The 14,441-nt window shown below is 45.1% G+C and overlaps 1 protein-coding gene and 1 pseudogene across 1 annotated transcript; both read right to left on the bottom strand.

The window, feature by feature from the left end:
• Window positions 1-229: 229 nt before the first annotated feature.
• Window positions 230-2,595, bottom strand: LOC123149920 (uncharacterized protein YnbB). Its single transcript, XM_044569722.1, has 7 exons — window positions 2,516-2,595; window positions 2,210-2,424; window positions 2,044-2,130; window positions 1,506-1,625; window positions 1,244-1,336; window positions 940-1,086; window positions 230-790 (listed from the first exon to the last, which is right to left on the bottom strand). Exons 2-6 carry the CDS (start codon window positions 2,267-2,269, stop codon window positions 979-981), a joined length of 468 nt encoding a protein of 155 aa, XP_044425657.1. The 5' UTR covers window positions 2,270-2,424; window positions 2,516-2,595; the 3' UTR covers window positions 230-790; window positions 940-978.
• Window positions 2,596-2,710: 115 nt separating this feature from the next.
• LOC123149914 (uncharacterized) lies at window positions 2,711-9,875 on the bottom strand (annotated as a pseudogene).
• Window positions 9,876-14,441: the final 4,566 nt, after the last annotated feature.

Genomic DNA, 14,441 nt, shown 5'->3' with positions numbered 1-14,441 from the left:
GACAGCTGCCCCTGGGTGTACTGCAGCTGGTTCTTGGCGGTCAGGAAGTTGCTGCCAAGCTCGGAGCTCCCACTAACCCAACGACTCCATGCTGCAACCAATCTTGCTTCATTGCGTGCACACACATGCTCTATGCTTAAGTTATGGCAAGAAATGTAGAAATACGCGCCCTCATACGGCAGCAAATATTACTGTAGTAGTAGGAGGCGATTTAGTGAACAGAAAATGAGTAACAGTAACATAACTTGAGCATACGGGATGTGCGGTGGAACGGGGCATTAGTGTGGGTAATTAAGGGAACCTGATAGTCAAAAGACACACAGTACGTACTTGTAAAATGTAAAAAATGGCACCCATGTCAGGAAATGGACACCTCTATGGTGACTGTGTGCAAGAACAACACATGAAGGAGGCAGATGCGGTGGCAAGAGGTAAGCACGATGACATTTGCTACTTGAGCTTAGGAGGAACCCTAGCTAGAAACCAGATGAGGATGGCGTACAAAACTGATCCCAACTATTGAGTTTCAAAATTTCAAGTATATATAAAAACATACGCAAAGTGGATCCGTTGGTACACAACCGGTGCATGGTACATCGATTCCAAAGCATTTCTATACCACCTGCTATGGTTTAAAGCGGTAACCTCATCAACTGCCAAGTCAATGGCAGAACCTATCCAATGCATCAGGATGAAGCCCGCCGGATCCTTCACAGCCTTGACAACTGTTGCTTTAAATCACTCATCGGGTTCGACAAAAATAATTTGGTGAGGATGATGGTTCCTGCTCCTGCATTAGGTAAAAAAATTCCTTCTGTGAGTTAGCACCATTGTCAGATATTACAGCATCGATAACAAGCAAACTATGAAGATCAGGTGATGATTCCCACTTCAATCTAGACGTACTCACTAATCAATTATAGTTAACCAAGAGCCTACCCTTTCAAGAAATGGAACGTCTTTTGGTAACAAACGGCGCTATGACCTTCCAGTCCAGAAATGAGTCATGGTTCTGGTAACAAACAGCTGTATGACCTTCAGAACTTCACCCAGGACAAGAGCCCACTGTGTCCAATGCGTTCCTCCCTGCATCAATACGTTTCAAGGGAAAAGAGCCATCAGCGCAAGGGTGGAGAAGGCGTACTTGATGGCTCAGGCTCTCAAACCTTAAACTTGGTACCCAGGACCATTAGAGTCCGTTGTGCATTAGCGCAATTAATCAGGATGCAAATTCTCAACTGACCTGACAGAAGACAGCATATGGATCTCTTAAGGGCCCGTCACATGATAGCTCGCTTGTGCTTCCATCCATGAATGTCCCATCAGCAAAAATGACCTGTTTCAAGTGAACTAATCACTCTTATATCAAAGCAAAAAGGAAAGTATGCAGAAACTATTTTTGGCCGACAGTACAACTCAGTTAGAGCGAAATAGTAAATACATGGAAGAAACTGCCCTCAAATAACAATAAGCACACATTTATAGTGGAGGGTATACAAACACACCTCTGAAGCATAACCCGGAGTTTCCCCAGCGGTTGGCGTAATAAATGATCCTACTGGGCAGGTTTGTTGGACAACTTCACAGAATGCTATGAGTCTCTCCCTGTTGCCAAGCTCTACTGCCTGTGAGTAAAAAAAAAATATTTCCTTGGTCTTAAGGATGCCGCGATATGTTAGCACTGACAGGCACAGAGTGTAATGACTTAAAGAGACCGCTTGACCTTCTGTCAGGATCAAACTTTTTAGATGGTTTCTGCAGCCATGTGTTCTCCACAAAATTTAAACATTTGAAGAGTACCATCATTCATCAGTTATCTTACTCTACTCTATTGATGTTTATTTTTCTGCAATCTGTTTTCACTACATCAGCTTTCTGAATTTGTGACACATCACAGTTGCTATGCTGATTTATCCAAAAATAATAAGTTGTAATGTTGTATCATACATGGATACTGTCATATTTGCTTGTGTGGATACTCATTTGCTAGTGAATTAATGTTAAAGCCTTTTCAGACTAATCAAAGTTAAACTTAAAAGCAACCTGCACAATATTATGGCGTGGCGCCCTTGGAAGTGGTTGAACTCTATAGCCCTTGGCTGACATGACCTCTGCAATTAGCAAACCCCCCTGTGGATAGTATAAGTTTGTCACTTGCAATTGCATGCATAATTTTCTCAAAGAGGCAAAGAACTGACAAGGAACCTACTTTTACTGCCTCTCCAACCATTTGCGGAGCAAGAAACAAGCCCTGAAACATCGCTCGCATAACATGTCCAGGTGCGGACCCAAACTCCACCCCAAGGCCCGGTGCAGATAGGCGAGCTGCAGCTGCAGCAACCAAATCTTTCTTCCCGGCAACGTAGCCACCACACGGCGCAATGGTACCACCGGGGTTCTTTATCAAGCTGCCAGCAATAAGATCTGCTCCCTGTCATGCAAATGCCCAATTAGAATTGGGTAGGACTGCTGTGCTGCTCTGTTACTCATATGATGATGACCATGGTGAACATACCACCATTGGAGGCTCTGATGTCTCGACGAATTCACCATAGCAGTTGTCCACCATGACCTTGCAGTTTGGATTTTGCAGCTGAAGTGAGACCCAAAACATGAACAATGTCAGTACCTACTCCACAGTATGTACATGAGTTAAGTAGATAATGGAATACTCTGCTTCCCCCCAAATACAAATGATATAATCTTGCCTTGATCAAATTGATGGCTCTACGGATATCATCTACGCCGAGGCTCTTGCGCCACGAGTAACCACAGGACCTCTGTATGAGCGCGCACCCAGTCTCCGGTCTGACGGCACAAGCAAGCGCGCCCAGTCAAGGCCACCATCTGCTGCGAGCTACAACTGAATCCACATCAGCAAGCCATTCAAAAGCACAATGTAACACACCAGAGTAGCAGAGGCAAAGTAACATAGAGTAGCACAATGTAACACAGAGTAGTAGCAGATATCTGGAGGGGAATAATCAGCTCACCGGAACTTCTCGGTAGGTCACCCCAAAGTCCTTGAGCGATCCTACATTGGCCGAATCCCTGATCCCAATGACCTCCTCCAGGGTGTCGTAGGGAGGCCCGGCGACCGCCAAGAGCTGTAGTAGGAGCTGTCTGTCATCAGTTCTCTGAGTCCAGCAGAAACAATGCCAGAATTTGGCGTTTCGGTTCAGTCATGTCCATATTAATTACCTCGTGTCCAGGCCACAGCAGCGCGAACAGAGCGCAGGCGATGGCGTGAGTGCCGGAGAAGAACTGCCAAACCAACAACAAGTGTTCGTCACCCGGAGCTCAGGCTCAGGTCGTCAGCAGAGCGTGGCAACTGAATGTGGGATGGATGGGAAAACCTGGGGGCGCACGATGGCGGCCTCGGCGCCGACAATGTGGGCGAAGACGGAGTCGAGCGCCTCCCGGCCGCCGGCGTCGTCGTGGCCGTACCTTTCACCAACACAGCTCAAACGCGCTCAAAACAGACATAACTAGCAACTACTCGCTCATACAACCCCAGAAAAACGATGACGATTATATTAGCTCCAAGCTTTAGTTCATTCATCAGAATCCTCCTACTCCTCTCTCTTCAGTCGTCAGTCACGCTCACACTTGAGCCAGCCAGCCTGCTCTAACAACACCTGCTCACACATCAAGACAATGCTGCAAAACAAAACAAAACAAACAGGCACCAAGTTAAGTCGGCCATGTCAAGGGGAGGCTGTTTCAGGAGAATTCCAAAGCAATAGCAACTCCTATCAGCAACATCACTGCACAAGAGGTACCTACCTTTCCGTTGGTAGCATTCGTGCGGTAACCAGCGTGTCCCTGCTTTGCTCAAGTGGTCGCTGCGGATGACTTCACTGCAATTGAAACAACACTCGCAGAAAATCATCATCAACATCATCTAAAAGGCAGCGGAATCGAGCTTTTTCTGAAAATTTATACGAGTCTTACATACATACTGTTTCTTAGACAGCCGGTCTCCTGGATGATGGTATTTGCAGTTCATCTGAAACTAACAGTAGCCCTGCCTCATGTAGTGGGCACACTTGGGTTCACCGGGCCTTTCAGGATACATGATGCTCTCTTGTTGCTCCACACCATTATCTGACCTTGACAAATTGTGGTACGCCCCAGACCCACTTCTCTTACAAAATGCTTCCTGGAACAGAATGACATCCATGAGCATTCACTGGTAACAAAACCGAGCATCTATGTTCTTTCAATTGGGTGACATGACATACATATTTCTACTTCTGATAAATGAAGAAAAATCAACAAGATCATGATCAACATTGTAGAAATAAAGAGCAACCTGCATTGCACTTCAGATTGTAGATTAAAAAAAATTCTTTGCTACTACACAGATAACTACTCCCTCTGTCCCACAACGTAAGACATTTTTGCAAGCTATTTTAGCTTGCAAAAACATTTTACATTGTGGGACGGAGGGAGTAATATTTACTATTTAGCCTCTCCTAGCACTCCATAGTCCATACCATCATTTTTTCAGTGGCCATCTTTGTGTTGTGTGGATACTTCAAACATTCGGAGTTCAGATGTGCAATAGGAACCGAAAAGGTTCAGAACAGATTTCATTCGTACGATGAGGTAGTAAACAAGCACAGAAAATAGTACTGTACTCACTGTAAATTGGACAAGAATTCTCAACGCACAATTTATTCAGTTTTCATTTGCATAAATGTCAATGCTAGTAAAGATGTCTTTCCCAGTTCCCAGTACACAGGACTGAGCTGACCAGTACTATTTACTATACTTAAAGGCATGCCTAAAAATGCAACAGGGATCAGCCAGAGAAAAAGGAACAATTGCAAACTAGTTATGATTGAATCAACAGTGTTTACTTGAACATTGACCACTGATAATAGAATATACCTCTGTAGTTGAACTTGAATGTATATCTTTGGGATGACGAAATTCACATGCTGATCCAAATTGACATTTCCCAGCTTTCATATAGAAAGGACAATCTGGCATGCCAGGTCCAACCTGATCAGAGTGAGCTGCAACTCCATCTTTTGGATGGTGAAATATACATGCAGACAGATATTTGCATTTCCCAAACTGCAAGTAGTACCGGCACTCGGCTGACCAGGCCTCTCAGGATACTGCGGTTGCTGGGGAAGCATATAGTCTTGTAATGTGATTCCTGTAGATGGATGATGTTCATCAGTGGTAACAGATCTTTTTGCATCTGTTGGGCTCTGCATGGTAGGATTTGAAGCCTCTGGGTGATAAAACTTACATTGTGCCCTAAGTTTAAAGTACCCACGCTTCATAAGGAATGGGCATTCTGGTTCATCAGGTCTCCCAGCTGGGTATTTGTCTTTTGGGTGGTGATAGTTGCATGCTGATGCAAATTTACAATCACCAAATCTCATGTAGAAGGGGCAATCTGGTTTGCCAGGCCTCTCAGGATAGTTTACCTCTTCTTTGTCTTTTGACTGTTTTGGGTGGTGATATTCTGGTCTGCCAGGCCTCTCAGCGTAATCCACGTGCTCCCCCTGCTTGCACAAAGGTCCATCTGAACTATCTGCTGAACAGCAACCATCGGAATCGTCTGATGACCAGTCTGACTTCTGCATGAAGCAGATAGGAGGAAATTAGCAAAAAAAAAAAGGCACAGACCAGTCAAAATCTAGGAATGTACAGTGCAGTGTCGCAAAGTAGCAATATCCAAGAGATGTGTGCAAATGCAGATCTAAACATCGCATAATATAGGGAAGAAACAGCACGTACCTTTTTCGCCTTTCCTTCCGTGCTAGGCAGTACTTTTGGGGGAGGTAGAAGCATTCTAAATATGCTTGGTGGCAGGACACCAGAGCTAGATGAGTTGTCATTGTCAGAAGACTTCTTTGAGTATGATGTGTCATCTACGATCGCACCATCAGAAGGTTTCTTCAAGTGTGATCTGTCATCTAACGCCGCATCATCGGAAGATTTCTTCATGTCTGATCTGTCATCGAAGGTCGCATCATCGGAAGATTTCTTCATGCGTGATGTCTCATCTAATGTATGATCAGAAGATTTCTCCATTTGCAAAGCATTATCCTCCCACCCTGTTGGTGGATTGAACTGAGCATCAATCACATGGTCTGGATGGTTAAAATGGCAGTTTTTGCCATATCTGCAAGCACCAGTTCGCATAGAGTAGTCACAGTTTCTTGCTCCCTGAACAGTAATTTGGACTGCCATTCAGTTTCAACATTTTCCAATATAAATCATAAGTACCAACTCCAACAGATGAAAAGATAGCATAGGCATACTTCTCTAATGGGAAGGCCAAGGCAGTTCAGTTCCAGAATTTCTGCAGCGCCATGGTTCCTTCGTTCAGAGGGACGCCATGATTCATCTGACCTAGATTTAAGCTGCTGCAGTGACAACATCATCAAAAAAGAGGATGATAAGTTACTAAATAGCTCATGAACAAAGTAGTGAATGAGGTACATATTAATCAGGCTTTCAAACGTCCACTACAATTATCAGCACATAAAACTTATAAGATGCTACATCATCTCCTGCTTATCTAGGGACCAGAAAGGATGCTAGAGACTGCATTTTTTATACAGAAAAAGGGCATGCATATGAACATATATGTAGAAGCATACCAGCAGGGACTGCAGGTGTGAGCTTAATGCATTGAAATATAGATCCCAGTACTAACTACACAGCTGCATGACAAATGGCGCGGATATGACAGCGATAATTTACACAACCTATTGTGCTAAGCAAAATTGCAGCATTCAACGAAGTACGGAAACCAACAACGTTTTCTTGCCAAAAAAGTTTAGAGCAATACATAATATGACAGTAAAGTGACGCAGATTTTACCGGTGGGTGATTGAGGTGGCATGAGGGCCCGTATGTGCAGGTCCCTTTTGACATGTAAGAGGGGCAGTTAAGTTTTCTGGGCTTTTGTGGATATCTTCTAGCAGGCAACTTATACTTCTCCTTGCTAACTATACCCCAATCTCCGGTACCTTGATAAGCTGCCGTGTCCATAGCACAATCATCCTCAGGCAGCTTAACCCTCTCCTTGTTAACTATACCCCAATCTCTGGTACCTTGGTAAGCTGTCCTGTCCATAGCAAGATCATCCTCAGGTGCACCCCACCCATGGCGGACACGCTCCGCTACATCCTTGAGCTTATCAACAGTGAAATCAGACTGTGTTGCTCCCTGTTTATCGCTGGTCCTTTGCTCCAACATGTTCCCCTCAGCATGAACACCATCCATGTCCTTGCCTGCTATCTGTTCTTCACCGATCCATGGCTCAGCCTCATTCTTATGCCCTTCCAAAGCAGTAGCATCACTGGATGTACCCCAGTTATTGACAATGACCTGTTCATTCACATAGCCATGTCCCTCCACATCAATAACATCCTTGGTTCTGCCCTTTTCGTCGATGACACCTTGATTCCCCACCGTATCATGTTCCTCCACAGGAGCCTCATCCTCGATTGTTACTATTGCATCGCTGGCATATTGCACCACTGCCTCATCATGGCCTTTCACCACTGCCTCATCCATGGGCACTGTACCCTGGTCGTCTATGATCGACAACTTAACCTGATCTTCCGTGGCAAGATCCATGTACCTTGGGTCAATGACACCTTGCTCCACCACCATCTCCTTTTCTTTGACAGTGTACGCATCCGTAGTTGCTCTTGAACATTGCTCCAGCACTTTCTCTTGTTTCTCAACAGCAATGTCATCGGTTCCGTCAATGATACCTTGCTGCTTGTGATCTTGGACAGAATCATCATCATCCATGGTTAAATCGACAACACCTTCCTCCACCACCTCTTGTTCTACAACAGAAGCATCATCACATCCATGGTTAAATCGACAACACCTTGCTTTACCACCTGCTTGTCACCACAGCATCATCATTCTTGATGGTTGTTCCCAGGTCATAATAAGTGGTACATTGCTCCACATTCTTTCCTTGATCCTCGACAGCAGCAATGTCATCTGTGGTAGCGCGTGTTACTTCCACGGCACCTAGCAGCAGCACCTCGTGATCTTTGACATCATTGACATCATCTAGGGTACTTGCATCCCGTTGGTCAATGACACCTTGCTCCAGCACCTCCTGATCATCCTTAACAACATCATTCTCCATGGTTGTTCCCAAGTCATCAGCAGTGGTGCATTGCTCCACTGCCTTGTCATGGTCATGTACAGCAGTGGCATCTGCGCTTTCAACTTCCTCTTGAACTTGCACAGCATCATCAGCATTCTCAGTTGATCCCGGCTGATGAGCTCCCAGTGTCTCTTGTCCCTCAGCAGCAATATGTTCATCCCTTGGCTGGGTGGCATCTAGCTGCTCCACCACTTGCTCTTGAACTTGCACAAGAGCAGCAGCATTCTCCATGGTTGTTCCCAAGTCACCATAAGTGGTACTAGATTGCTCCAGTGGCTTCTTCTCCTAATCATCATCATCAACAGCAATGGCATCATCCATGGGTGCGCCCTCTCGTTCAACAATGACACCTTGCTCCACTGCCTCTTGATCGTCCTTAGCACCATCATCTTTCATGTTTGTTGTTGACCACTAGTATCACCTTGCTCCAGCCACAAGAGGAAGAGGTGATACTAGTACATTGCTCCAGTGGCTTCTTCTCCTGATCATCACCAACAGCGACAGCAACAGCAGTGGCATCTTGTGTGCCTTGACCGATGATTCCAGCTGCAACGACACCAACACCTCCTGACCTTCCACAGCGACAGCGACAGCATCATCACCATCCTGGGTACTAAATCCCAGCCCATGAGCATGAGCATGAGCATGAGCATGAGCATGAGCGGCCAAGTCATCTTCTCCCTGGGCATCATGGTAGCCAACTCATCTTGTTCATGGGCAGCAATTCCTGGTAAACAAGCACATAAATAGTAACATAATGTAAATAGGACAAGGATTACTCACGAACATTAATGGCATAATGCAACACTATTTATTCAGTTTTCATTTTAGTAAAGATCTCCAGTTCCCATTACACAACGACCTAGCTGACCAGTACTACTTATTATACTTAATGGCAACAGGGATCAAGAGAAAAGAGTTGCACACAGAACCGATGCACACAAGAAGAGACTGGGAACCAATGAAGTTGGTTGAGCTCAGTTGCTCAAATTACTCGAATGTCATATTGCAGTAGGTCAAAAGTACAGAAAGTAAAATTGGAGTGCACAGAAATTCCCGACATCCACTTCCATTATCATCGAATCAAGCGTTACATCCAGACAAACGCCAATACAGATTTCGACCAGTACTTCTTAACAGACACAAGCCTTACACCCAGATAACATTTGAACAGAAGATGCACCCAGATAACATTTGAACAGAAACCTAGATAGCAGACAACGCAAGACACAAATCTTCCTACACTGCGAGATCGATCTATGAAAACAGAACCCGGACAAGACACCACGAGGATTCCGAAACCTCCTTGCAAAACGTCCAGAAACCTCCACGCAAAACGTCTCCCCCGGTCACCCAGCCGTCTGCAGCCACAGGATGAGACGGGTCAAGAAATTGAATCAGGAGAAAACAAAGGCGAAGGCAAGTCGGGATTTGTCGGGATTTGATTCATACCATGTACAAGTGCTCAATTGCGACCTCCACGTGCCCTGCGACCGGCACCCTGATGTCCTCCGCCGCGACCCGGGCCATGGTTGGCGCCGCCGCGGCCGCCGGCGTGGTTGAAGCCTCCGCCGCCGCCGCCGCGGCCGCCGTTGAAGCCTCCGCCGCCGCCGCCGCGGCCGCCGTTGAAGCCTCCGCCGCCGCCGCCGCGGCCGCCGTTGAAGCCTCCGCCGCCGCCGCCGCCGCCGCCGTTGTAGCCGCCGCCGCCGCCTGGGTTGGTACCGCCATTGCCCTTGTTCTTCCGGCCCTTGCCCTTCTTCCCCCCGTTGGCCTTGTTGGCGCCCCTTTGGTTCGCGGGCATGTCCTTGGCCTCTGTTGCTTGCGGTTTCGGCGGCGTCGGCTTGATGGACCAGCGGCGCGTTCAGCCTTGACCCGTGCCGCCTCCTTCTTGGCGGCCTTCCTCTGCTTGGCGGCCGTGATGTCCCTACGCAGCAGGGAAAACAACAACAAAAAGATCATAAGGGAAGGCAATCATCGAAAGAGAGAGAAGCCGGCATCGAAAGAACATAAGGGGATTGGATTCGTACTTGTGGGAACGGTGGTGATCCCGAACGAATCGATCGGTGGCGAACATCACAAGGCCGCAACGGCAGGCGAAGGGACCTCCTCCCGAAGCCTGGTGGCGGCCTCGTCCCAGCGGCGCATCGCCTCCGGCGCCGCCCATCTCTCTCCTTCTCTTCGGCCGCCGGGTGGGGCTGAGGTGAGGTGAAGTGAGGAAGGAGATGGGAGGGAGGCGCAATTTATAAGCCGTGCAGCACCGACGAATCCCCCCTCGATCCGCGAGATACGCAGTCCCTGCCCTCGGATAGAAGCTTATCGGACGGCCAACCTTCTCCAACGCCGCCACGTCATCGATCCGCGACATCTCTCCGCGGGCGTCGGGTTTGTGTTTCCTCACTGAGAGGGTTTTCACTGTTCTTTGTTTTCACGGAAATGACCCTGGTTCTGTTTCCGCTGAATTTCCACGCTGACATCAATTCCCATGCTCTCTCTCCATTTTTAAACCAAACTCAACAACCATCAAAAATAAACGGACCGAACCAATTTTATGCTTCTCTTTTCGATCATTTTTTTTCATGCCATTTTGAATTTTGAATTTTCTAGTATATATTTCGAGAAAAACAAAGTAGTTATGTTTCTCTTAGAAAAAAAATATGTGTTGCCCGACAATTAGGGACGGGTAATTCGGGTTTTCAATACTAAAGCCTGGAATTTGTCCCATTTTTATATACACAACAATTCCGAAAAAACGGGTAACAGTAATCCCAAAATATAACACGCGCACACGCACAAAAAAAAAAGAATAAACCATGACATAGGGGCCCGGCATGCATTGGCTGGAGGCTGGCCACAGCAGGAGGTATGGTATTAGTGGTATTGTCATATGAGTTAAATTATATTTGTATGTAAGTTTGAATTCTAGTTGGTGTTGTAGGACTAATGTATGAACTACCTTTGGTACATGGTGCAAATGGCATTACCTCTGAATTTTAATAATTGCCTTTTTCAATTCAATAGGTTACTTGTCTTTGTTTCTATTTTGGCAACACAGTTGAGTGTCAGCTAGGATCCAATTTTGGCAGCATCTATGCTTGTGAGTTATGATCCATTTTTGGCAGCACATGTTTGTCTGTTACAGGAATTTGGGCAAAAGGAATGTTGGGCAATGATTGACATCACCCACATTTGGCAACACCCATGCTATCATTTTCCATGTTGTTGTGATGTGCATGTGCATCATGCACCTATGCTGGGATTCTAAAGCTAAAATGCAAAGTAGGAAATCAAACTTCAGTCGGTGCTAACATGCAAAGAAAAGGCAGCCATATTAAGCACAAAATATGATGTACGCTAAGACCTGATCATTGCAGTACCAGGTTTTAATAAATGCATTCATATAGACAAGCATTAAAACAAATTCATAATTGCATAACATAAATACAAGAGACCAATGATGCTGTAGGAAATGAAGTTCAACATAAATTCATACTTAGAAAACATAAATCCATCATGTGCGTTACAAAACATTATAGTTTTTTCGGGTGCATTATATAACATTCGCATGCAATTTTTACTTAAGTAGCATCATTATTGTCACCAAAATACACATCCACCCCCATCCTTAAGGTATGTTACACATAGATGCCTCCTAGTTACTTATTCAGGATTGCCTACCATGGTTTTGCTCGTGAAACATGCCCCATAACTTGGTAAAGCAGTTCTATAGTATGACAGGCCAAGGAGCATCAACCCATTGCACAACTCCACAGTTTACACCTCCCAGCCAAAGTAAACAAAATTTAAGAAATGTTGACATTCAAAACTAAGTTGTAATTTTCACTTCCTAGCCATTTCATAGTATGTGAATATGCAATGCTTTCTCACTACTAATTCACCCTACACCTATCTAACTACAAATGAATCAGAGTGTGAGTTAGCAAGATAATGACCAATGACCAACTAAGCACCAACATAACATAGCTCAATTGTGCAGTCAATCCGCTCCACTATACTCTAAGAGTTTGGATATATGAGCTAACTCAACTGCACATAGCTACTTAGTGTGTTCATTGACCTACTAAGCAGAAAGATAACATAGTGCCAATTATACTACTCTACTCTACTGTCACATTTACACTAAGTGTTGCATATGTACAGTCAAACATTGGTACATGTACACAATTAATTGGATAATCAATTCATGTAATGTTAACTACCTTTCACGTCGAAGTAAATAAATCTCCTTTCAGTATTAGTTCCTTGAAAAGCAACATATTTCTCCGGCCTAAGCTTGTGCAACATGCACTTGGGGACATAATATAGTGTAGTACCATAGTACGGGGCTCGGAAATGGTGTGTGAAGTCTCCTAACCCGCTAGATCAACGAAACATTCTTCAAATCAATGCAGAAAATCTCAAATCAAAAAAATCCCCAAATGCAAGAAACCTAACCTTAACTAAGCAGAGGAGAGGAGGAATCTTACAAAGTACTCCATTTCCGTCATGTTGTTGCCCATGTTGATGTTGTCGTCACTGCTCTCTTCCCCATCCCTCTATGATGGCATGGTCATCAGTAACAAGTTTGGCGGCGGCGTGGTCTAGCAGTAGAGGAGAGTGATATGTCCATTTTACATCATGTTTTCCTAATATTATTTCTACTATTTAAAAGTTATGCTCTTAAATTGCAAATTCTATCACAAGAGGCAGATTGCGGACAGTTGAAATTCAGGACCTGAAAAGAGCTACAACAGAGATAGTTATTCTCCAGAGCTCCAAATGACCTGAAAACTTACTGAGATTTATTTTTGAATATATAAAAATACTAGAAGAAAAATATATTGGAGAGGACCCACCATGGCCCCACACGCTCAGCTGGCGCCCCCCGGGGGGCACACCATGTGAGCTTGTGGGGCCAACAGAAGGCCTCCGAAGCCCATCTCCTGCTATATGAAGCCATTCTCCCTAGAAAAGAATAGAAGAAGACTTTCGGGACAAAGTGTCATCGTCTCGAGGTGGAACCTGGGTAGGAGCACTTTTGCTCTCCAGCGGAGCGATTCCGTCGGGGATACTTCCCACCGAGAGGGGGAAATTAAAGCCATCATCATCACCAATGTTCCTATCATCGTGGGAGGACTCATCTCCATCAAAATCTTCACTAGAGCCATCTCATCTCCAAACCCTAGCGCATCTCTTGTATTCAATCTTTGTCTCAAACCTCGCATTGGTAATTGTGGGTTACTAGTAGTGTTGATTACATCATATAGTTGATGCTAGTTGGTTTACTTGGTGGAAGATTATATGTTCAGATTGTTAAGCATATATTTATCTCCTCTGATCATGAGCATGAATATGATTCGAGAGTAGTTCTGTTTGTTCTTGAGAATATGAGAGAAGTCTTGTTATAAGTAATCATGTGAGTTTTCGTTCAATTTTTTATGATGTGTTATGATGTTCTTCCTCTACTGGTGGCGTATGAACGTCCACCACATGACACATTACCGTTCTTGGGACTAGGGGAAGGCATTGTGGGGTTAGTAAGTAGATGATGGGTTGTGAGAGTGACAGAAGCCTAAACCCCAGTTTATACGCTATTTCGTAAGGGGCTGATTTGGATTCATATGTTTCATGCTATGGTTATGTTTATAATAATTCTTCTCTTGTAGTTGTGGATGCTTGCGAGAGGGGGGGGTAATCATAAGTAGGTTGCTTATTTAAGTAAGAACAACACCTTAGCACTGGTCCACTCACATAACAACTTGCAAAGTAGTTAACTTGATTCAATGAATCATGATGAATGTAACTAGACGAAATGCCCTTGGGTCCTTGAGAATGTTTTAATCACTATACGAAATACTCTCGGCTTTTCCTTTGCAATAAAAAGGATTGGACCACCTTGCTACACCTTGTTACTTTGATTATTTGTTACTTGTTACGAATAATCTTACTATCAAACATGTCACAACTACTTTACAACACTTATAGAGAATACCTTGCAGAAAACCGCATATCGATTCCTTCTGCTCCTCATTGGGTTCCACACACTGAGGCCAAGTCCAACCGCCGACCCCAAACGAACGAGCGTTTTGTCCAGATTTTCCCCATTTGGGGTAGAAAAACGAATAGCTGACGTCGGACGAAGGTCAAACGGAGGCATTGCACCCAACGCATGACGCATCCCAAACGGACCGCTTGTTGTCCTGCCCACATTGCCGTGCCCACCGCTGCTGCCTGCCGCCCTATCCGTTGTATGCTGCCCTGCCACACCCTGTGTCGG

Source organism: Triticum aestivum, chromosome 1B, assembly GCF_018294505.1.
Source record: "Triticum aestivum cultivar Chinese Spring chromosome 1B, IWGSC CS RefSeq v2.1, whole genome shotgun sequence".
In the NCBI taxonomy this organism is placed as follows: Eukaryota; Viridiplantae; Streptophyta; class Magnoliopsida; order Poales; family Poaceae; genus Triticum; species Triticum aestivum.
This window is presented reverse-complemented; position numbering and strand designations above follow the sequence as displayed.